This window comes from Pisolithus orientalis (assembly GCF_024613125.1).
Source record: "Pisolithus orientalis strain OTSU chromosome Unknown F5J12scaffold_30, whole genome shotgun sequence".
Classification (NCBI taxonomy): Eukaryota; Fungi; Basidiomycota; class Agaricomycetes; order Boletales; family Pisolithaceae; genus Pisolithus; species Pisolithus orientalis.
Window position 1 is genome coordinate 189,948 of NW_026260811.1, and position 21,427 is coordinate 211,374.

The 21,427-nt window shown below is 49.3% G+C and overlaps 6 protein-coding genes across 6 annotated transcripts; 3 read left to right on the forward strand and 3 right to left on the reverse strand.

The window, feature by feature from the left end:
- Window positions 1–44: 44 nt before the first annotated feature.
- F5J12DRAFT_784860 (uncharacterized protein) lies at window positions 45–4,302 on the reverse strand (the record flags this gene model as incomplete). Its single annotated transcript, XM_051743123.1, has 11 exons — window positions 45–234; window positions 283–342; window positions 488–656; window positions 1,361–1,371; window positions 1,510–1,552; window positions 1,746–1,895; window positions 1,957–2,709; window positions 2,760–2,872; window positions 3,036–3,418; window positions 3,511–3,872; window positions 3,903–4,302. 11 exons carry the CDS (start codon window positions 4,300–4,302, stop codon window positions 45–47), a joined length of 2,634 nt encoding a protein of 877 aa, XP_051597323.1.
- Window positions 4,303–5,097: 795 nt separating this feature from the next.
- On the forward strand, window positions 5,098–6,057 carry F5J12DRAFT_724772 (uncharacterized protein; the record flags this gene model as incomplete). The annotated part of the gene is made up of 1 exon (XM_051741564.1): window positions 5,098–6,057. One exon carries the CDS (start codon window positions 5,098–5,100, stop codon window positions 6,055–6,057), a length of 960 nt encoding a protein of 319 aa, XP_051597324.1.
- Window positions 6,058–6,293: 236 nt separating this feature from the next.
- On the reverse strand, window positions 6,294–7,404 carry F5J12DRAFT_318630 (uncharacterized protein). The gene is made up of 6 exons (XM_051738885.1): window positions 7,131–7,404; window positions 7,016–7,047; window positions 6,791–6,960; window positions 6,649–6,731; window positions 6,464–6,580; window positions 6,294–6,406 (listed from the first exon to the last, which is right to left on the reverse strand). The coding sequence occupies exons 1-4, from the start codon at window positions 7,216–7,218 to the stop codon at window positions 6,656–6,658; spliced, it is 366 nt and encodes a 121-aa protein (XP_051597325.1). The 5' UTR covers window positions 7,219–7,404; the 3' UTR covers window positions 6,294–6,406; window positions 6,464–6,580; window positions 6,649–6,655.
- A 1,616-nt stretch (window positions 7,405–9,020) lies between these two features.
- Window positions 9,021–10,845, forward strand: F5J12DRAFT_955454 (alpha-1,2-mannosyltransferase; the record flags this gene model as incomplete). Its single annotated transcript, XM_051749864.1, has 11 exons — window positions 9,021–9,098; window positions 9,235–9,440; window positions 9,500–9,639; window positions 9,695–9,735; window positions 9,788–9,822; window positions 9,883–9,900; window positions 9,957–10,030; window positions 10,114–10,176; window positions 10,238–10,330; window positions 10,404–10,504; window positions 10,583–10,845. 11 exons carry the CDS (start codon window positions 9,021–9,023, stop codon window positions 10,808–10,810), a joined length of 1,077 nt encoding a protein of 358 aa, XP_051597326.1. The 3' UTR covers window positions 10,811–10,845.
- A 168-nt stretch (window positions 10,846–11,013) lies between these two features.
- Window positions 11,014–17,682, forward strand: F5J12DRAFT_849140 (uncharacterized protein). Its single transcript, XM_051746462.1, has 17 exons — window positions 11,014–11,215; window positions 11,271–11,315; window positions 11,366–11,432; window positions 11,492–11,751; window positions 11,811–12,155; window positions 12,206–12,477; window positions 12,530–12,871; window positions 12,929–13,448; window positions 13,480–13,998; window positions 14,063–15,667; window positions 15,718–16,014; window positions 16,070–16,214; window positions 16,276–16,351; window positions 16,410–16,786; window positions 16,846–16,969; window positions 17,024–17,142; window positions 17,208–17,682. The coding sequence occupies exons 1-17, from the start codon at window positions 11,180–11,182 to the stop codon at window positions 17,531–17,533; spliced, it is 5,475 nt and encodes a 1,824-aa protein (XP_051597327.1). The 5' UTR covers window positions 11,014–11,179; the 3' UTR covers window positions 17,534–17,682.
- A 425-nt stretch (window positions 17,683–18,107) lies between these two features.
- Window positions 18,108–21,427, reverse strand: F5J12DRAFT_849180 (uncharacterized protein). Its single transcript, XM_051746463.1, is given in 18 exon segments — window positions 18,108–18,130; window positions 18,191–18,774; window positions 18,831–18,915; window positions 18,962–19,135; window positions 19,186–19,330; window positions 19,381–19,517; window positions 19,574–19,680; window positions 19,729–19,873; window positions 19,921–20,035; window positions 20,086–20,153; window positions 20,206–20,281; window positions 20,335–20,427; window positions 20,483–20,619; window positions 20,639–20,710; window positions 20,830–20,867; window positions 20,918–20,963; window positions 21,015–21,119; window positions 21,169–21,427. 17 exon segments carry the CDS (start codon window positions 21,331–21,333, stop codon window positions 18,503–18,505), a joined length of 1,980 nt encoding a protein of 659 aa, XP_051597328.1. The 5' UTR covers window positions 21,334–21,427; the 3' UTR covers window positions 18,108–18,130; window positions 18,191–18,502.

Genomic DNA, 21,427 nt, shown 5'->3' on the forward strand with positions numbered 1-21,427 from the left:
GTAGTTGGTACCACCATGTGTGCGTATGCACATGTTGTACATTTTCATGTGGCTCCCGAGCCCGTCTGCTTCCCCCTACCTCCAGATCTCTTCAGTGATTGTGACAAGATTTTAGGTGCACTCATTGTGCCTGTTTCCAACCCAACTTCATCGATGCCCCCTTCGCCTATGACACCCTCAACCTCGAGGCCTATCTCCAGTACCCACAGTCCCCCTATGGTGTCTCCTCCATGTCTTGTAAGCCCGAATCAGATCCTCCATCATTGTTGTAGCTTACATCACCTTATGGCAGTGCCTGGCCCCTCTTCATCTTCCCCCCGTCTCGGCTTTGACTCGCTGAACCTGTCCAACACCATTGGCGAGTACTCTTACACGTCCTCATACATCACTACCTCCCCCAGTCGTCCTTACATGCCCCTGGAGAATGGCATTTCTCCCCTGCTGTCTACAACCTCTCCACAGGTGAGCTGTCTTCAGATGGCCTTACCTCTGGAAGGCGCAGCCATGACAGTGGTACCCACTCGCCTGTGTCAGCCCTTGGAGTGGTCGTTGCAGCGTCTTGGCCAAGCGTCGCTCAGCGCTATCATGTTTGGTCTTCTTGCATCGATTCCATTGGTTACAGGTACCATCGCCGCTGCTATCTTCATGTGGTCCTTCTATTGTCAGTATGCAGCATCCCTTATGCTCCCAACGATGATGGCCATTCCAAGTCCCAGCGTATCAACACCACCTCTATCCTCATCTGGCGACAATGAGGATAGCAGCGTCCCAGCCCTGAGTTTTCATAATGATGACGTTCCCCTCGACCCACCTCATGCATTAGATCATATTATAGTGCTGATTTTGTGTATATTAGCATGTAATATGATTTCTGTAATTGCTATATGGTATAGAAACCAGGCAATATTAGCTTGATGTTAATGGATTGTGTGCCATCAAAATGTCGAACACTCGCATTGTCATGTCATCGAGATGTCATCCAACGAAATATTGTCTGGTCAGTAATTGCCATAACAAGTAGTGATAATGATGCCAGTGCTCCATTATCATGACATTATCACTCAATGACAACTGCTGTATTCCATAGGGTTCATGCCATGTTGTCATGACATGCTTATGTCACAGAATTTCCATTATTAGACAATAATAATGTGCATTGGGGTCATGACAATAGGGTCTGGGCTGTGTTGTCATAACATGATCAAGTAATCATTCACCATTAGCATGCATTATAATGAATCCTGCCGGCAACCACCATTGAAATGTCTTTATAATGCATTGTCACTGTGCCCAAGAAATTTGGGACAATCTTGTCGCATCTTCCAGCCACTGCGCAAGCCTTGCAAGTGTGCTCGCTCACTCGAATATATACTGTTCAGCCATCCATGCATCCTTCAAGTCCAGAAGTCGACTCAGCATGGTCCTGCATGCCTCAAGGCATTTCATGAGGGCTTGGGTATGGTAACATGGATCCTGGGGGGCATCTTGCCTCGTTTCGACTCCACTGACCTCTCTAGGTACCATTTTGATGCATCTGTGTTGATGCCTTGGCCTGTAGGTTCCATGGAGGTGCTCCATGTGCTCCAGTAGGTGGTTTTGACAACATAAGTATGTTATCTTTGATGTCCAGTGCTTCAGCAGTCAGCCTGACTAGCCTCTCCAGTGAGCAGTGCTCCCTCAGCTCGCTCCAAGTCACCATCATCAATGTTTGCTATGCCAATATTCGTTGCCTCGTTTGCCATCACCTTTGTTGAGTGTCTTGCTCTCTATGCTTGCCACAATTGGCATGATTGTTCCTAACACCTCAAACAGCCTTTTGATGCCTTCAAAAGTGGATGCTTGCCCTGGAACCTTGAACTTGATGCATCCACATTGATGTTTCGGTACTGGAGGTCCTGCAGGCATGTTCCACACATCCTATGGGTGGTATTGATGACACAGGTATGTTTCTTGCACTCTGTGACCAGTCTCCATTGCAGTACTGAATGCTGCTCCCAGCTAGCATCCTCGTCTTGACTCCAAGTGTGTCAATGGCATTGTTGCTTGTTGTGCTGTCCCTGCTGCTCTCATTGTCCAAGTTCCCTTCATCAATGGCCTCCTTTGGCTGTGATTTGACATGCAGCAGATATGCCCATGTCTTGGCTGTCTTAGCACTGGTAGGCCCTGTCTCTGGCCTCATTGCACTCCATTTGACATCTCCACTGACTGACTGGGAAGTTTCAGTGCCTCCATGCACTTCTGGCTCCCTAGCTTTGTCATCAGGTAAGCTCTTGAGTGTGTGCCAACCTTGATAGGATTCTTGTGGTATTGCTGGTGCACAGTTGCACTCGTTTTGCAGCATCTTGACCTCTTGCACCTCACTGGACCCCACTGCATGCTGTTCAACAGCCATAGTGCCAATTCCTTCCTTTGGGTGCTCCTCTGGTGTGTACTGACACCTACAGGTCTCATTTGTTATTGCCAATGTGCAACCCTGCTTGGCACACAGTCCTGTGCCTCCAGGTGCACTGCTGTGCAGCTCTGGCCTGTTGAGGGTGTCTCCATAGGTGTACTGAGACACAGCCATGGGTGGTGACATGTCCTCAACTCCATATGAGCCAGTGTTGCAACTGCTACTGCTGTCCTGGTCATTTTCAGCCTTGACTGGCTGTGCTCCCACTTTTGGTGTGTCTTTCCCATTCTTGACTGTTCTGCTGCTGACCCTTGACACTTCCAGCATCTTCATAATCATGTGCTAATGGTTCTTGCTACCAGCTGACTTGTTTGTGTGATCTTGAAGATCCTTTCCACTGGTGTTTTGGCCATTTGCATAGCTGCTTGCATTACCACCACACTCCCCTTCAAGTGGTACTCATCCCTGCTCAGTTGGTGACTCCAGTATGTAGTTTGTCATAGGGGGTTTAGGTTGACTGTGCTCCGTAGGTGTTTGTAGTAAATTCTTGGTGGTGTGCACTTCCATTTGAAGAGTTAGGTCTGGTGCTGGCTCAATAGCCTCACATTTGCATTGCTCAGCCATGACCTTGGGTTTGGCATACCCATCTGACTCCTTGCAGCTTGTCTCCTCTGCTGCACACTGTTTAGCAGCTGTAGTGTCAACTCCCTCCCTTGGGTGTTTGGCTGGAGTCTGGAGACTGATTGGCAGGTCTTGGGCACTTGTGCATGCCCTTCGCTCGTGTGCACAGTGACCAGGGTCATCTATGTGGTGTTGCAGCACATCTGTGCTGCCACCTGTGTCCTTCGTGTTGCCACTGGGGTCGTCTACATAGTGTTGTGGCACACCTGTGCCACCATTTGGTTGATCCATGGTGCTGCTTGCACAACTGCTATCCCTCTCCCCCTCAAGCTCCACCTCTGAGTTTGGGGGTGGCTGGATGCTCCATTGCTTGGTGGTGCTTTTGCCTTGACAATCCTGGCTGGCCTTTCATTGTCAGCCCTTTCCAGTCATTCATGTTCTAGCATGTTTGATGTGTGGCAGATCTCTGTGTCCCCACCATCTGCCTTGAGGTTCACCATCTCCTTGGCTGTGATATCCTGGCCATTGGTCTTGTCTGTGGCTTCCTCACCCAGACCTCTCTTTGTGGCTTCATTTTCACTAACCATCCCAGATGTCTCACCCTTGACTTCAACTGATTTCGCCCTTTTGAACTTGACTGGAGATGCACACTGACAAAGCACATCTTTGGTGGACTTCGAAGTCTTCGGTTCAACCTCTCCACCCTGTGACATGACTTGCTGGACCACCTTGACTGTAGCCTCAGCTTTTACTTCATCACTGCTTCTCACCTCATCACAACTGTTCCCCTCAAGCATCACCTCCTTAGGCGGCTCACTTGACAGTTCATCAGGCTTTGCATGTGGTACAAGTGTCTTGTCTCATGGTTCTCATGCATATTTGCACTCACCATTTGTTCCCTTTGGTTCGTCCTTGCCAGTGCTTGACTGTCCAGCTGGTACGCTGACACATTTTACAGGAATGGAGGTAGGATTTGGGTTGCCATAGGTAGTCGCTAGGTAGTTGAACATTTCATGGGCTGTCTCATAGTGTTTGATGCACGAAAAGATGGAATCAGGCATGTTCCACATCAGAATAGAGTCCGCAGTTCTACTACACTTCAGCCATTCTTCTAGTTCATTGCTACCTGGCCTTGGTTTTGGCTTTGTGCCAACCAATACTTGCTCCACATTTTGGATTTGTGTGACCTTGAGTATCTTTGCACAATACTCTTTCCAATTCTGTCTGTTCATCTTGAGCTCAGGGATGTAGATGAAGCCTTCCCTAGTCCAGTATCTCTTCACTGCCATTCCTCTTAGGTTCTGCCACTAGGTGGGGCTCATAACCTGAAGAAGTTTGTGGGGTTGCAGAGGGAAACCCAGAGAGGAATCTGTAGGGAACCTCAGTAGTCTGTCAAGCTACTGAGGGACTAGGTAAATTTTACTAGTGTATGTGTGTGCTCTAACAGCTTATGTAAGCAATGTGATTGCATGCCTAAGTCCAAGTAAGGACAGGGGTCATTTCACTCCAACAAGATCCTCCAAACACAAAAGAATGTCATCCAGGATATCCCTAGGCACTGTAGAATATCTGAGAGTGACATAGCTCCATGTTGGTGGAGGCAAAGAGCAGCAAACTTGAGATCAGGCAATATCTTGTGGTTGGGCATCAAAGACAAGTGGGATGACAGCTACCAAACAGCCATGTATCAACTTTTTTGCCAAGTCTCTACTGATGCTTATCATATTTGTTTGTCTCCCTCACAACCCACCAGTATCATTATATATGCAAACAGCTGTAATTCTAGTGGATTTACGATTACTATAGTGAGAGGACACTTGGCATGAAATCGTTATAACAGGACAATCGGACACAGCTTTGTACATATACACGTATGATATGTAGCTCACTGCACTTATAGGATGGTAATTTGGCTAGCTCAATGGACCCTAGCTTCGGGTTAGGGTCCGCCAGTGAGGCGACAACCAAAGGCCGACATGTGCGAGGTCTACACCCTACCCTATTACAACAAATAGGTGCACCTGCTTTTTGAAATGCCTTCATCCGAGCCATCGAGTCACCCCTCCGACGCTGAGGATAAGATAATGGCCTTGCGATCGTCTGCAGACAGCATCGTCTCGCTACGGACGCTTGACAGTGTCCGCGATGAAGTCGCCCATGGCATTGCACTGCGCGCTATCATGAAAGCCAAGGTCGTTGACGGCGTCAAGATATCTGTTTACTTTACCTTCTCCAAGAGGGACGACGATCGCTTCTTGCGTCACGTCTCCAACATCATCCGTGCCCGTCTCCCTACCCGTCATCTTTTCGCCCTCGCTACGACGGGAGCCCCATCCCCATCATCACTCACCAATGCTAACACTCTCGTCATCACCGGAAGCGACGCAGATGACGTCCAGAGTGCTGTGCTTCTCGCCAGCTCCAAGTTTCTCGGTCGAGTCGTGTCTTTGACAAATGATGGCGACCTCATGTCTGCTGCTATCGAAGACATCGGGGCGTCGTCATACGACAGCGCTGCACTATGGGATGTACTTCATAAATCCGTCCGTGCACCTCTCGACCGACTCGTTCCACCACCAGGGTCTCGTAGCACCCTTCAGCTCATCGACGCAGCTCGAGCGAAACTCCAACGCGTCCTTCCACAACAGGCCTGGGATATTCTCCACGATCCTACATATCCCATACCCGCCTTCCTTGTCGACATTCGTTCTGCTGCAGAGCGTGCTCGCTCCGGGGGAATTCATGGATCCCTTATCATCGAACGCAATATGCTAGAACGCCGATTCGACCCACGATGTGAAGACAAATTAGCCATTGCCGATAGGTATGACCTCCGTGTCATTGTGTACTGCGAAGACGGGTGGGCGTCGTCACTTGCTGCAGCATCACTACACGAGATTGGTATGTGGAATGCAACGGATATCATAGGGGGTTTCCAAGCTTGGAAGGCTGCCAGATTGCCTGGACAAGTTAAAGCTCCTTCGACCGAGAGTAAAACGGCAACATTGGAAGGATTTTCCCAAATATCTTGGGAAACTGAGTAAGGGTTGCGGAGTGTCGGTGATATAACACGTCACCAATGGGATTTGGTAACGCGTCTTATACATGACTATGTCTTATGCGATAGTCTCGATGGAAAGTCTGGGTCTATCGTCCAACACTACTGTACAACTTCTGGTACTACATGGGGTGGTATGTACATATGCGTGCGTTGTCATTCAAAACCAGGGTATACTCATATACTACATTATACAGTCTTCGTGGCCAAGGTGGCATATACCTAGTTGATGCTCTCCTAGTCATATACCACTTGATACAGGTAATATGCACGAACACTTGCTTAAGATTGTGTGGTCGGTGTGGGTTTCGCCGGAAGTATCAACCTCCACTTCTCTATATCCCACGAAGGTGATCAATAGGAGAACAATTTGCCGAAGAAAGTGGGCTTACCTGCAAGACCAGTAATGCTAAACATGGAGCCATTGGTGTTATTTGCAGATGAGGAGGGCTGGTAGAATGAAGGCTGACGAACGCGAGTCGCCCTCCAGTATCTGGCCCGGTGTTTATCTGCGGGTAGTTGACCCTCCGCGATGAGGATCTAGACAACATGTCAATGACTTCCGACGACGGCTTACTCATGTGTCAAACCTTGGTCTTTGGTGTCGAGCTTCCGGAGTCTGCCAGCTCAAGCATGATGTCAGTCATGGGCCACCGTATTCTATGCCACGGATACTAGTTAAGTGACATCAGTCAACACGGACTTAAAAAACTTCATACTCGTAAAATGCCGCGTTCTCCTCGTTAACCCGGACTTCTCTGATGAACCACGCAACCGGGTAGTCACTTGCGACAACCGGAGCGTCTTTGGATAATGATTTCACGGAAAGGTATTTTCCACTTTTGAGATTGCGAATAGAATGACCAGCGCCTAAAGGGCTAATCTCCCACTTTCGCAATGCATAAGCGACACAACATGACCGGAAAGTAAACACGGATCGCCACCTTTTGAGTTTCATTTTCTTTCGGGGGCATGCCTGAAGTAAAAAAAAAACACGGATAATAGTAATTGTAGGAGATAAGAGCAGAAACAAACAGGATAGCAAGCGGAGACACTGACCTATTAGCGAATGGTCAGTAGTATTCATCTCCATAGCCGTCCCGCTCTGACGGTTGACGAACGTGTAGGTTCCTCGGTGTACTGGCATTTTCGATTGTCGAAGCTTGCAGGAGGGGTGCGAAGCTGTAGAGAAGGCTTATATAGACCAGTAAAGACAGTCCTCCTGAGGTGGATCCGTCCGAACATGTGTGCTCCGCATGGTCCTTGCCATGCGCGAGGGCGGTGTACGTGACTCAGAGACTCGAGGACAACACGACGCAGTCGTTCGAGATCGTACTCACATCCAACCTGGTTCAATGAAACCAGGATGGCCGTTGTCATGCTGCGAATGCTGATGGTGGGGCAATGGGTTCGTAACCAACTATCCTCGAATCCGTCAGAGCTTACCACAAATCAGAACTATGAGCTATCAGCCTCAGATACTGCTCAGACACTGTCTCGTCACACCAATCATCCGCGATTAACACCGCAAGAAGTCTGACACTGACAATATCCGACAGATAGAAATGGAAGATATCGGGGGTAAGGTGGCACCAGTGCATTGCGAACGTGCATCACCAGTTAAGCTGTGGCAGTTTTGAGGACATTTCGGGCAGATGGCTGTACGGACTTACTTCTGAGAGTCATTGAAGGGGTTGCGCATGCCCGTACACACTACAAACGCATTTCCAATAGCAAGGTAGAATTGGTCATGAAGGTCCAGGGAGCCAACTTTTAAATTTTGGGACCTCCATTCTGATGGAGATGTTAGTGACGCACGTGTCATGATTCGAGACCTGTCCACAGTGATAGGTGCAAGAATCTCAGCGTCAATCTGTAGACGAAGTCTTTGTGAGCCACCGGCACTTCTTGAAAAGTAAAAGTTTGAAGAGGGTTCATCGTGACCGTGTTTTAGCGAACGAAAGCATCTCGCGGGTTGGCGGGCAACAGGTAGTGCAGGATTGTGTATCTCCCAGGAGATAGGGAGGCTGGCATTGTGAGACGCTACCAGCTTATCACCGCACCGCCTAAACACCAAGCCGCAAACTGCCAGAAGACCTATGAACCGTCGGGTCAGTGCGTCAGTGACTGACACTAGCTGACACTGAGTTCAAGTTTGAGATTTGAAACGTCCTATCGGGATGATCCTAAAGCTAATGGCTTACGCGAAAGTGGCCGCCCCGCGACCGTTTTGTCCGGTGATTGGGACGTGGGTATCGGCGCCGGGCGAAGTCCTTCGCCTTGTCTTGAAGGCAAGGGTCGCCCTTCGAGCTCAGAGCAATCGCTTGAAGGTTTTTCCCCCAGTATCTAACTGTCCTACTAGCCTAGCACTACTACCACCGCTAACCGGAAACCGCTCGGAGTGGTCCGACGTGCCGGAGTGTTTTTGGATCCGGGGCCGAAGTCTGCCGCGCCCTGGCGACCAAAAAACCGCCCAATTTCCGCATGCGGACCCCGCCGAAAGTCCGTGCCGCCCACTGCTTCCGCGAATTGAGTGTACCTGAGTTCTCCTGTTCATCGAATTCGAGAGTTGCCATTCGATAAAGGGTGTACGTGATAGTAATTGGAATCTCCTATGGGCGTGCCAAAGTCTGATGTTGATGGTCACACAGTGCCGGGATTCTGCGATCATACGGTTGGTTGTGTCGCAGATGGTCAGGTGTGGGGCCTACTTAGCTAATCGACAAGAAATCTTCACTGACCTGGTTCTCACCGCCGCAGTGGGCAACAGCGCTGCGGAACGTCAATTCCCCCGAATAACTGCATATTATGTTTCTCCTCGTCATAGCAATGTTGCCAGGAGACGTTACTTGTCCGATCGTTGAAGTCCGGCGCAGCAGCTCTGCCCTCCGCTTTTCCATCTTTTCAAGTTGGCCTTTATCGTAACTCTTACTATCCCTCGCGTACACCATGGGCGTGATCACCCACCTGCAGGGCTCAGTTAAGGGTATACCCAATCGCTACATCGTTCTTGTCACTGTATTTTTGGTGAGTATTTGTGCCATGTAACAATTCACTTGTCGTGGCCTTAACACCAACTTGTGTTCAGACTTTAATTCTCCTCACTCTGAAAGGCCTTCTATATACCTCTGATGCATTGTCAGTGCCCCTTGGCATTTCCCAGTCTTCAGTGTCCAACGAGGTTGCGTACGAAGCACCGGCGGCGCCTATCATCCGGAGGGCCAACGCCACATTTATAATTCTTTGTCGCAACTCAGAAATAGAGGGAGTCATCCAGAGTGTCAGAGAGGTCGAAGATCGATTCAACAGGGATTTTAATTACCCATACGTATTTCTGAACGATGAACCCTTTACTGACGAATTCAAAACGTAAGTCGATCGTGATCCACGCGATTTCTTTCTTATGTACATTTTTGGGCGGTCCCCAGGCGCATATCCGTCATATCACCCTCCGTGATGGAGTTTGGCGTTATCCCCCACGATGACTGGCTCCAACCTTCATGGATTGACGAAGAGAAGGCCTCAGCTGCCAGGAAACAAATGGAGCTAGACAACGTCATATATGGAGGTGCGCCTTTGACGGTTGATGGTAGCATCAATGCGCCGCTGAGGCAATACCACAGGCAGTGTCTCTTACCGCAATATGTGTCGGTTTAATTCCGGTGTGCGTGTACTTTCTTTATTTCATTGTGAGGGTTGGTCCTAGGAAAAGACAGTTCTTCTTCAGGCACCCTCTTGTACAGAAATACAGGTAAGGGTGTAAATGGTATTTCTTATCACTTCATAACTCCTGACCAGTCATCATTGATAGATATTACTGGCGTGTCGAGTAAAGCTCTCTCACTTTTGCGCCATCGGGGATACTCCCACTGACCACTTCTTAAGACCTCACGTTCATTTTCCCTGTAACGTCCCATTAGATCCGTTCTTATATATGCAAGACCATAACAAAACATATGGTAAGTTAATCATTTCTTTTTCACGGATTAGGATTTTCACCTTTCACCGATGTCTTTTTGAAATGCTGATGAGGAATTCATAGGTTTCACCATCACCTTGTATGAATTTGAATCTACTATCCGAACTCTCTGGCAGACTGTACAGGGTTCGCATGATATGACGTAAACCGTGCGAGACACCCCTGGCTGACTGTCGCGTTTCTGCAGAATATGTGTCACTGTACCCAGAGCATATACATCCGGACAACGCGATGGGATTTATCTCCGCAGATGAGGGCGCCCACTATAATCTGTGCCATTGTACGTTCTCGATTTAACATTCGACATTTTAACTGACCCCACTGACCGCCCGCGCTTGCCCTCCGTATATCAGTCTGGAGCAACTTTGAGATCGCAGATATGGACTTTTGGAGGTCAGACGCGTACATGACGTTCTTTGAGTTTCTCGATTCCAAGGGAGGCTTCTATTATGAGGTGCGTTTTCTATCGTTGGGCGTAATAATGAGTAATCTTAAATATTTGACGTCTTAACTGTGATCCTTACTTTTGCAGCGCTGGGGAGATGCCCCTGTACATTCCATAGCAGCATCACTATTTTTACCACAGAACGCCATTCATTTCTTCGACGAGATCGGGTACCAACACATTCCATTCAGTCACTGCACGGAGAACGCGGAGCGGTGGAAAAATGGTCGATGTTCATGTGATCCAAAAGAGAGCTTCGATTATAATGGTTACTCGTGCCTACGACAGTGGGAAGCAGTTGCTGGTCATCGCTAAACATGTATTTAACTAGTAGATAATTTGGAGCTGGCCACGTGTATGGCCTAGTATTGACAGGGACCCCTTGTGGTCCCAGCGCTGCTATGCGGTATGCATAGTAGTCAAGTAAGGAGCCGAGACGCTGGAATCGCCAGGAAGTTCACAGGTAGTCGTCAGTTCAGGATAGCTGAATATAGGGGTTATTTCCCTAATTGCGGTAATAGCAGGGCGGAGCAGTTTGTCTGATCATCTGGCGCAGATGCCAACTGGCAAGGGCCGTGTTGAGCACACTCACTCCAGATCACAAGGCTATTGGGCATCAATTCGTAATTCCAGGAGCATACAGACAATTGATACCCCCAGAGAGCGAGACTTGCGGTGGCCATAATGAGCTCCCTGGCCTTCCTGGTGACGGAGCTACAGGTGCGTATTCGCCTGCTTTCTTGCTGATGCCGCTTCGTGACCCGCGAGCTTCCAGTCCTTGGCCAGCGAAACAAGAAGAAAGCACCCAGAGATTCGCGAGGTAGCCCGTCATGCTCAAATGTCGCCATCACTGCTCATCGTAACACGTAGGCCGCTGAAAAGTCGTTAGCAATTCTCAGGTCTTCCCCAGAGCAAGCCATTGCATCCCTGGCCTCAGGTTTGCTTACTCCATCCATTGTCGTTTTGCTGAGACGAGTACGATATTCATTCCTGCAGATGGCGCACACTCGGATGACCTTCTTCGACCCGTTTTCATGGGATGCGCCACGAAGAACGCAAAAGTCGTGGCTATATCGCTGGGTTCACTCCAAAGACTCATCGCTCTCAAAGCAGTGCCAAAATCCGCTGTCCCTCTGATCATTAGCACCATGAGCGATGCTATGAGCCAGGGGGTCGACATCCAATTACGAATCCTGCAGACTCTGGTTTCGCTTATCACGAACTTTCCCTCCGTTCATGGAGATCAACTTGGGGAGGTATGTCCACGTGCCTTTAACTAGAAGATATTGGTAAACTTCCTTGCGATCTTCGCCAGGCTCTCCTCCTGTGTTTCAAGCTCCAGGACTCTCGAATAGCCGTGGTCTCCTCTACCGCGGCGGCCACACTTCGTCAGCTGGTGATGTTTGTCTTCGATAAAATGGTCGATGAGGACAGACGGAACGCTGTGCCTGCAAACGCAATGTTGGAAGTTACACTTCCAAATGGCAGCACTGCATCACTGGGGCCGTACGCAACAGATGCATACTCTGTTTTCGAAGACCTATGCCTACTAACGAATGCGGAAAAGCCTCACTTCCTTCATCTCGATTACCTGCATAAGACTTTTGCACTCGAACTGATCGAAAGCGTGCTTACGAACTATCACGACCTCTTTCGGCAGGTCGGTTTCAACTTCTCTTTTTCCCGCTAGCATTGCTCACCAATTTCCAGCATTCAGAACTGTTGCTATTGCTCCAACACCATTTGTGCCCGCTGCTTCTCAAATCGTTGTCAGAGAAGGCGGTATTTCCGCTGACACTTCGTTGCTTCAGGGTCGTCTTTTTGTTGCTCAAGAAGTTCTCATTCGAACTGAAGACTGAAGCGGAAGTATTCTTTATGCTTCTCATCAAAATCGTGTCCGAGGACTTGGAATCAAGCACACTCGACCATGCAGAGGTGCGCCCTCCGTGGTTGAGAGTCCTGGCGATGGAGATAATACGAGGGTACGTCTAATTATGTCGAGTTTCCTTTGGCCTCACCTGTCCACTTTCATAGACTATGTAGCGACGCCGAGCTCATTCGCAACATTTGGGATCGCTACGACGCTCGACAATCAGGCGCAAAAGTGTTCACCTGCCTTATTAGCGCCCTCAAGCGGTTGGTGACCGAAAAGCCTGCTTTGTTGGGTGTTTGTGCCCAGATGTCGGGTGTGGGTGTACATTCCCACTCTGCAGAGGGTCCTAGTGGTTCGAGCTCAGCTTCGGGATACGGATTGGATGTGGGAGGTGTGGCGGGTATTGTAGCCACTGCAGCAAGTGCGACAGTTTCTGGAGTTGTAGGCATGATCGGTTCGGGAACTGGGCTCAGCGTGGAGCAGTCGGGGATGAAACTGCAATGGTGTGTACTACCACAACTGTACTCGTATCGGTCAGTCTGAAAGACGCGCTGCTACAGCATAGACCAACTCGACAAAGCCGACTCGCCCCCTATCCCAGAGACTTATATCTACCTTCTGGCTGTTCAATGCATCGTCTCTCTCTGCGAGGGCTTTGCGTCGTTTACTGGGCCTTTATATACTTCCATCATGGTCCAACGACCTCGCACTGCAGGGGAGTCCGTTATCCACGCACCTCCTGCCCTGGACATTTCTTCGCTCCCTCCTGATGAACCAGCTACAATCCATCTCGGCATCGTTCGTGCAATGGTCGACCATGGTTGGCCTGCCCTACTAGCAGCTCTATCGTTCATCATCTATACCAATCTCTCTGACGAACTCTTTATCGACGTGCTTACCAGCTACCAGGCAATGACAAACGTCGCGGGAATGCTTGCACTCACCACGCCACGAGACGCATTCTTTACAAGTCTATCGAAGTTCGCGGTACCTTCTCGTGTGGTGTCTAGTCTAGAATCATACATCGAACCACATACCCCTCGTTCGTCGGCGTCACTCACGGATAACTTGGGGTTGACCGTGCCTCCGGCTGCCTCCGAGTTTATCTGAGCGAAACCTCGTCTGCCTAAAAGTCTTGATCTCGAGCGCCCTTTTCCTTGCTGGAAGTCTTGGGGAAAGTTGGTACAGCATCTTGGAAGCAGTCCAGAATGCGGAGTATGTCCTCACGTTGAAAGGATCTCAGCTACCTTCTTCAAGACGTAATAGCACGATCATTGGTGTGGCTGCGGCATCTCGGGTACCATCCAGTACAGGCGTGCCAGATAGTGTGAAGGCGTCACAACCCCCTCGCCACCCACTTCTGGTCGATACTGACCCTGAAAGTATCCAACTTGCCATTCAACGCTTATTCGAAGCATCAAAGAACCTTGAGGACTCCTCTTTTCAGGATTTTGTTAGAGCATTGTGCAGGCTCAGCTCAGAGATGGTGGGAATGCAATCTGACACCAACGAGTTCCCAACTGGTGAATCTGAGGGTCCGGACGAGCTGCCAAATCCTGGTGGTCTTTCGCCTAGAGCCGGCGTCGCGCATCGTCGACGCGTGAGCGGCATTCATCTGCCTCGTACGCTGGTGAGTTCTCTCTGTTCTGCTGGCGATTCAACATTGTTGACTGACATTGGCATTTTTATTCTAGCGCTCCGGAGACTTCGGCATTGAGAGACTCGGGGTTGTTGCCATGCTAAACATTCATCGCCTCATTTACCGCCCGCCAGATATTGCTTGGGACCCAATGAGCACCCATCTTCTTTCCATTATCGGTCTCGTATCTGCACCTCCAGCCATTCGTGTCCAAGCAGCCCGCGTTCTGGACGAATGCCTGGTTGTCATCCCTCGCAATTTGTCTCCTAACCAAGAATTGCAAGCCAAGGTTCAGCGCCGGGTGCTCGACGTACTCGCAAAGCAAATAATTCCTCCGCCAGCAGATGGGATCTACAACACGAGTACGAACCTTGAGTTAAGACGGATGGGGCTGGAGACGCTTCATTTGATTCTGCAAGCATCTGGTCATACTCTTGTGGTCGGTTGGGAAACTATATTCGAAATGCTCGGCAGCGTCTGCAAACCGGCAATGTTGTCTCGTGCCGACTCTATCGATTCTATCAGCACCGTCTCCCTCCAGGATACCAATCGACCGAAGCCTCTTCCACTCGGGTACAATAACGAGCGTGGACATACTACACTAGTCAAGATTGCGTTCCAGTCGATGAAGTTAGTGTGCGACTCCGTGTCATCCCTTTCTCCAGAGCATCTGCGCCTCTGCATAGCTACTCTCGGCCAGTTTGGTCGCCAAGCAGAGACCAATATCGCATTAACGGCGGCTGAAAGCCTGCTATGGAGTGTTTCGGATTCCATACAGGCAAAACGGAAAGATGCACAGATAGAACCCAAGTACAGTGAATTGTGGATGTTCCTGCTCGTCGAGGTGCTTGGTTTGTGTACGGATGCGCGCCCGGAGGTACGGATGGGTGCCATTCAGACACTGTTTCGTGCCATGCAGTTATATGGTGCAACCTTGACCCTGGATACCTGGAATGATTGTATGTGGAAGATTACCTTTCCACTTTTGGATGCCATTTCTACTGAGACCCGCCGTGTTCCCCTCGACTCTGCCGTGCCCTCGATGGAAGAAACTCCTGAACAAGCATGGGATGAGTCGAAGAGCCTTTCACTGCAATGGATTGGAACCGTTATCTCAGAGTTCCTCGTCTCGAAGGTCTTACGTCTTCAGACATTCATAGATGCGTGGAAGGTCTTCGTCTCGCATATCAAGGATACTGTTCTTTTGGACCGGCGGTCCCTCAGCACGCCCGCCCTTCAATGTCTGGAGAAGGCTGTCGATTCCCTTTTGACTGCCGATGGTGATCTAGGACCTCGAGTTGCGGAAGCTTGGGAATACGTGTGGCAAGCTTGTAATGACATTGGAGTTGCTATTGCGCAGGGAAGTAGGCTGTTCCTCCCACCACAAAGACATGTATCTGCAGTACACAGACCATATACCCAAGACAGCCTCGTGGCTTTCACCAAAGTTATCCGCACCACACGGCGGGTAAGCTGGAAACAAACCCACACCGAGTGGTCTCTAGAACGTCTGACACGCCTAATGGAAATCTTGAAAGGCTTAGTGGCCTTATATGTCCGACATACTGGCATCACTAGAACCCCCTGCTTTTTAGGTGTCATGACTTATTCTGACTCTCCTGATTATCGTCCTGATGTTGACGGGCTCACGCCCCTTCAGGTGCGCCCAGAGTGTGTTGTTCGCATCATTCTCCACCTACAATCACGCAGGCATCGATACTAGAGACCGCGGAGAGCATCGAACTCACCGCATCAGGTGTACCTTCTCTCGTCATCCGGGACCTGTCGGAATATATTACTCTACCTTTCCTCGCAGCTTTCCATCCCAACCAAGTCGATGCTTCCGTCCCTGGGACACCGGTTACTCCTGTGCCGGCGTCGGCGCGTAAACAGGTTACCTACATTGGCCTCTCAAAAAAAGTGATGCCATCCCTCGTTGAGATGTACTTGCGCTTCAGAGACCGTACGGAGATATACGAAGACGGCACACTCGAAGCTGTTCTTTCTGTGCGTCGTCGGGTTCTTCCGACTGCTATCTTGTTCACCCTATACTTCTGACCAGGCATACTCGATCCCGATGAAGCTGAAGTATGATTGTCCGTCCCCATCGAAATACGGGAAGGATCCACCACTATGGAAGACAGCGACCACTTGTTTCTCGCGTATCGTGACGGAGTGTGCGGGTGATGTCTCACGACTGGGCCAAAGTTAGTCCCTATCCAGTGATTTCCATTCGAGTTCCAGCAGTGGGTAACGTCCAGTTCCCAGGTATATCAGATGCACGTGTCGAAGCTATTTGGAGGCGCATTATTGAAGGCTTCCGTGGAGCAATTCTGGCAGATTGGTGTGTGGCGCTCTGCTTTCTTGTACTATTTCATTTACGACTTACGACACATGGTTAGTTCCGCAGCCGAAACACTCAGCCTAGAGGAACAAGAAGCAGAAGAGAACTTCGACCTTGCGCTTATAAGTTCTTTGGAGGTCGACCTTGTCCCTCACCTTGGAAACCCTCGCGTTCCGGATTATCTTATTATTCAGCTTGCAAAAGTTCTACACCAGGGAAGCCAGCTCTTGAAGGACACCTCAATGTCATCGTCTGGACTAGAAGACGACGACAGGACTGTCGAAAGTGTCTACGCTTCACTGGATTCGTACGAATCCCAGATATCCAACATTCAAAGCCTGGGCAGTACAGTCGTGGGTAGTGCGGTCCTCAGAGAGAGATTCTCGTTCTGGTGCTTAGACTTGTTATTCCTGATTTGTTCCAATGTCACGAGTGGTAAGTTCTTTCTCCAGATCGCTCCTAATCCCATTTCAATGGATGTGATATTATGTCAGGCCATGCGGAGTCGCGCAGACGCGTTGCTGCATTGTCCCTTCCATCACTGCTTGACCGTTGCCAGACGGCCATGGTGAGCTACATCGCGGACGAGGTCTTACGGGGAAATCTACCCTTCCCAAGGTAAGCTGCACTTGTTGACAAGAGTAGTTTAAGTTTAAGCGCACCCTATCTTAGAGTCCGTGAAGATGAACTCTTACATATCCTGCGAAAGCTTCTAAAGTTGAGACTTTGGCCTGGCACGTTTTGGGCTGCGTTCTCGGATTCGCCAACAAAGTATAGCTCAGCACTACCGCGTACGTCTAATATTACAGTGGAGACATACCTTGATACTCATGGTACACTTCACCCACGCACACAGTCATTGATCCAAGCCTACCGTCTTCTGCGTTGATTCCAGATATCGTCCGGCGGTCATCTGTGGCACACCTTTTCCATTTCTACACTGTTTTGTGCGAACTTTCGTCGATACCGAGACAGACACCCTCCACATGGATTGTGTCGCCACCACCTACGCCTGCATCTTCTATCCGCAGTCGGGTACCGGAGGACAAGGGATCGACACCTTGGCCTGGTCCTTCTGCTCCCCGTGCGGATATGACGAGTAATGAGGTGACAGTCGTAGATGCAAGAGGTCTAGCCAGGGAGTGCTTGAAGGTGCTAGGGAAGGAACTTGGAGCAATTTAGTGCAGCCGTAAGCATATTTGGTAGACATAGTAGTGCTTCTCGTTGCACAGGCATGAACGTATGCAGTAACTGTATCACTAGAAATCTAGACTCCCTCGAAGGGTGCGAACTGCCATGAACCGCAATGATATGGCACCGGGCAAGTAGGGACTGGCTAGTTTTATGTACGTAGCCACCAGTAGGTGAGCGTTGGCTTGAACTGAATAGCGCTCCTTCCTCGCACACCTTTGCGGAGCCACGTCAGCCGGGACCGGTATCAGATAATGGACATTAGACTGAGCAAGTGGGGAGGTCCATATACACTATACGTTCTGCTCGTACAAGCAAGGTCCTTGTCACTGACACGAATGGATATATTGCCATGTGAGTGCCAGTCATCTGTGGCCTCGAGGTTATGCTAGCGAGTAAGGTGAACATTTGAAGAAGTATTTTGGGTACCACGACAAAGCCCAATTTGGATCTATTCGAATGTATGGTTATTGAGAACGTATCCAATCCTTCCGTCTGAGAACTTGTTCGATTGGAGTAACTCACACCGTTGAAGGTGCGGACGCTGTCGCACACAGCCATCACCTGTGTTCGGACCAGATTTTGACGGTGGGTTCCAAAAGATCACTCTTATCCATGTATTCTCTAACTAATTGGACTCGCTGTAAGCGGAACCACAAAAATTCCAGAGAGTGCCCTCAAGTTTGGGTGAGTCATTTGTCGTGATAATAGGAGGTAAACACTGAAGACTGAGTGGCTGCTTACCGTGCTCGTAATCAGTCCATCAAGTGGGTGGTGTACACGTCTTCGGAGGCCGGTGGGTAATGTGATGTGAGAATGTATTGCGACGATACATGGTACACAATGGTATGGAGTACTCCAGTGCCCAGTAATGCTAGCGTACTATGCGAGGCAGAAGCCATGAAAGTATATCAATACCATTTAGAGGCCGACGTGAATGCTTGCGTTACCCAGATCAAGTTATCTTCCTGCCAGCAGAGCCCCGACATCTGTTACGAGTGTCCACACTTTCTCTGCTTCTTCGTCCACAGGGCTCTCCTCGTACATCCTTATCCTTGCAGTAGAACAATTGTACCGCTCGTACACGGCTGCCCCCTCTGTTGTCATCCCAAGATTATGGTACACGACCATCAACAACCACTGAACATCGGAGGCTGCTTCGAACATTTCGAGGTGTACGTAGTCATTCTCTGCCATCAGGAGATGAGGCAGAGCACTTCTTAGTTTCGCTGCTGCAAGTAAGTAGTAACGCGAAGGCCTTGGATCCGAGGTAAACATGGATACACACGTTCAGCATCAGAGGAAGCAATGATACATCTGCCTAAGGTGTAGCAGGCGAGTGCACGGTGTTCAACATCATGACCAGGGAGAAGCTATGATCTTGTCAGAATACATGCCGTTGTGTAACTTGACGCTCACTTGAGGTAATATTCCCTCTATCAAAGACTGGCAATGCTTGGACATGCCAAACCCAAGACCAGCGTCCGCTAGCAGAACGATGCCCAGCCTATACAAGGGAAACCTCCCTTGAAACTCAGAGTTCCAAAGGGACTGTAACAGAGGTTGGATCGCTGTAACAGCTTGTCCATGCCGCTGCCATCGGGCGTCAAGATTCGTCTTGTACTGTGAAACAGGGTACTCGCCCGTGCACTCATGACCTGGTGCAGCTCATCGCTCATTGGTGGTAGCGGGGTTGGGCTGTCGTCGAAAAAATACTCCTTTGAAACAAATGTTGATGTTGATGGTTGCCGAGGAAGTAAAAAGTCATGGAAAAGCCGACGCTGCCCTCTTCATCTCATGACTGAGAGATAAGCGAGATCCGTCAACGGAGTGCCCACCTCCGGCTAGTTCTCAACGCCAATATGTGCCATATCATGTTTGCCCATTCCTGATAGAGGTCTAATGATAGACCACGCCATGTGCGAGGCTGTACCAGTAGCGTCAGAGCATCCTGATACAAGCCGTTCCTTGCCATCTACCATCAGCAACAATAAGAAAATACTCCGCTAATGATGGATAAAACTACGCAACTCTGTAAGCTTGATTTAAAACAGAGTTGAGTCGATTTGGATCGTCATCTCCCCAGCGCGAAAATGCTTGTATGATCGATTCCTCCACCTTAGCAAGGCTGTGACACCCTAAATGGACATGAGTATCCAGATAAAAGCATGTTCCACGCAGCGCACCCAGAGCACTCCACAATACCGCTTGCATTGCATGCAGACCAAGACGCTCTCGTTCATGGGGAGAAATTTTTTTCAGATCAACCCAACTATTGTATAGTCCAATAGCCTGCGAAAGCTTCTCAAAGGCAAGAGTTAACGGTTGACCCTAGACTAAGGTTAGAACAAACATCATAGACTGAATATCAACCTCACGCTCTGTGGCTGAAGCAATTTCGCTACATCATACAAAACCTCAAACGGGTGAAGGTCAGGCTGAATTTCATTCAGCACTGGTACACCACTTGATGTGGGCAACCGGTGGAGCATACTACACGTCATAAGCATATGGCGACCACTGATGACACTCATGTATCTGACCTGATACAGTGCTGCAATGTAATGCGGTCCCCACAAGTACGTGCAACCGAGATTGCTTCTTGTAATAGCTAGGACACATATATAAGGCACTTAAGACACTTGAACGTAACCCTCACATACCTTGCTTGCAGCAGCATACTCTTTGCGTACATAATGCATACGTATAAGGTTTAACAAGGCGTTTTGACGTATTCCACTGATCCTGGATTAGGCGGAGGCGCATCCGGCGAGATTTAAACGACCACGAACGAATCGTTGTTGGTGTGAAACATTTGTTCGAAGTACCTCCGCAAGTTCTCAGGTCCAATGACATCATCGCCGGTGTCACGACCCTTTTCCCATCTAGGAAGAGACCTGCCGCGTGAGATGCAAATAGCAGAAAACTGTGCAAACTTACACTTCGAAAGGTTCCGGGTGTGCCGTTAAACCATAATCGCTCATAGTTGTGAACAACCAAACATCTCCGGTCAGAAGATCTTTTTCAACGGGACCACATCCTGCTTTGGTGTCACCTGCGCACCAGGATTGGTAGTCCTTCCTGCAGTTCCATGACACCATAGAAAGAAAGCCGGGCATAAGCTACATAACATCGCCGACAGAAAAAGCCGAACGGTGATCGACGAAACTGGATATGGATGAGAGCTTGGAACAGGTTTATAAAAGCAGGATGATACCAGAACACTGGGCTGTAATATTCAGGACAGGGTAAATAATGGAGTCATGAAGGGGTATTAACCAATTTACCTCGTCCCCACTCTTGTCGGTATATATTGGAGGAGCACCTATCATTCATGTAATCAACGCAAAAAGTAGTGCAGAGCGCAGTACGAACTGTGAAAAAAGCTAGTGAACTGGGCGACGCTTGTCAACTGCTTTGGCTTTGAAACCGGTATGAGATAATGGGAACTTGTCAGATTAAGCGAACCCACCGCAGACTCGAACGCCAGTATATAATTCTGAACGTTCAAATTGTTTATTTGTGGTGCTCCCTTTAAGAAATCCACGGTCTCCTGATGAGTTGCTGGCTGAACGGCCTACGAATAGCTTAGCACGTCACACGCAAGACACATAAGACATGTGTACCTCGCTAACCTCAAGAATGAGAAATCTATAGATGTAGAGCAGAAATTTCGATGGGAGTTTTCCATAGAACTCTTTGAACGCGAGCAAGATCATCGCGAAAACGTCGATATGATGGGGTCGGAGCACATTGTGAACAGGTGGAGGTGATCCTGGTTTGTATTCCATTTTAGACTGTAAACTCCCCCGCGTATCTTCATAAGCTTGGGATTGAAGACGGTGTTCCGGGTAAGTTGATCGCAACGTGCGTCCGATGGCAAGT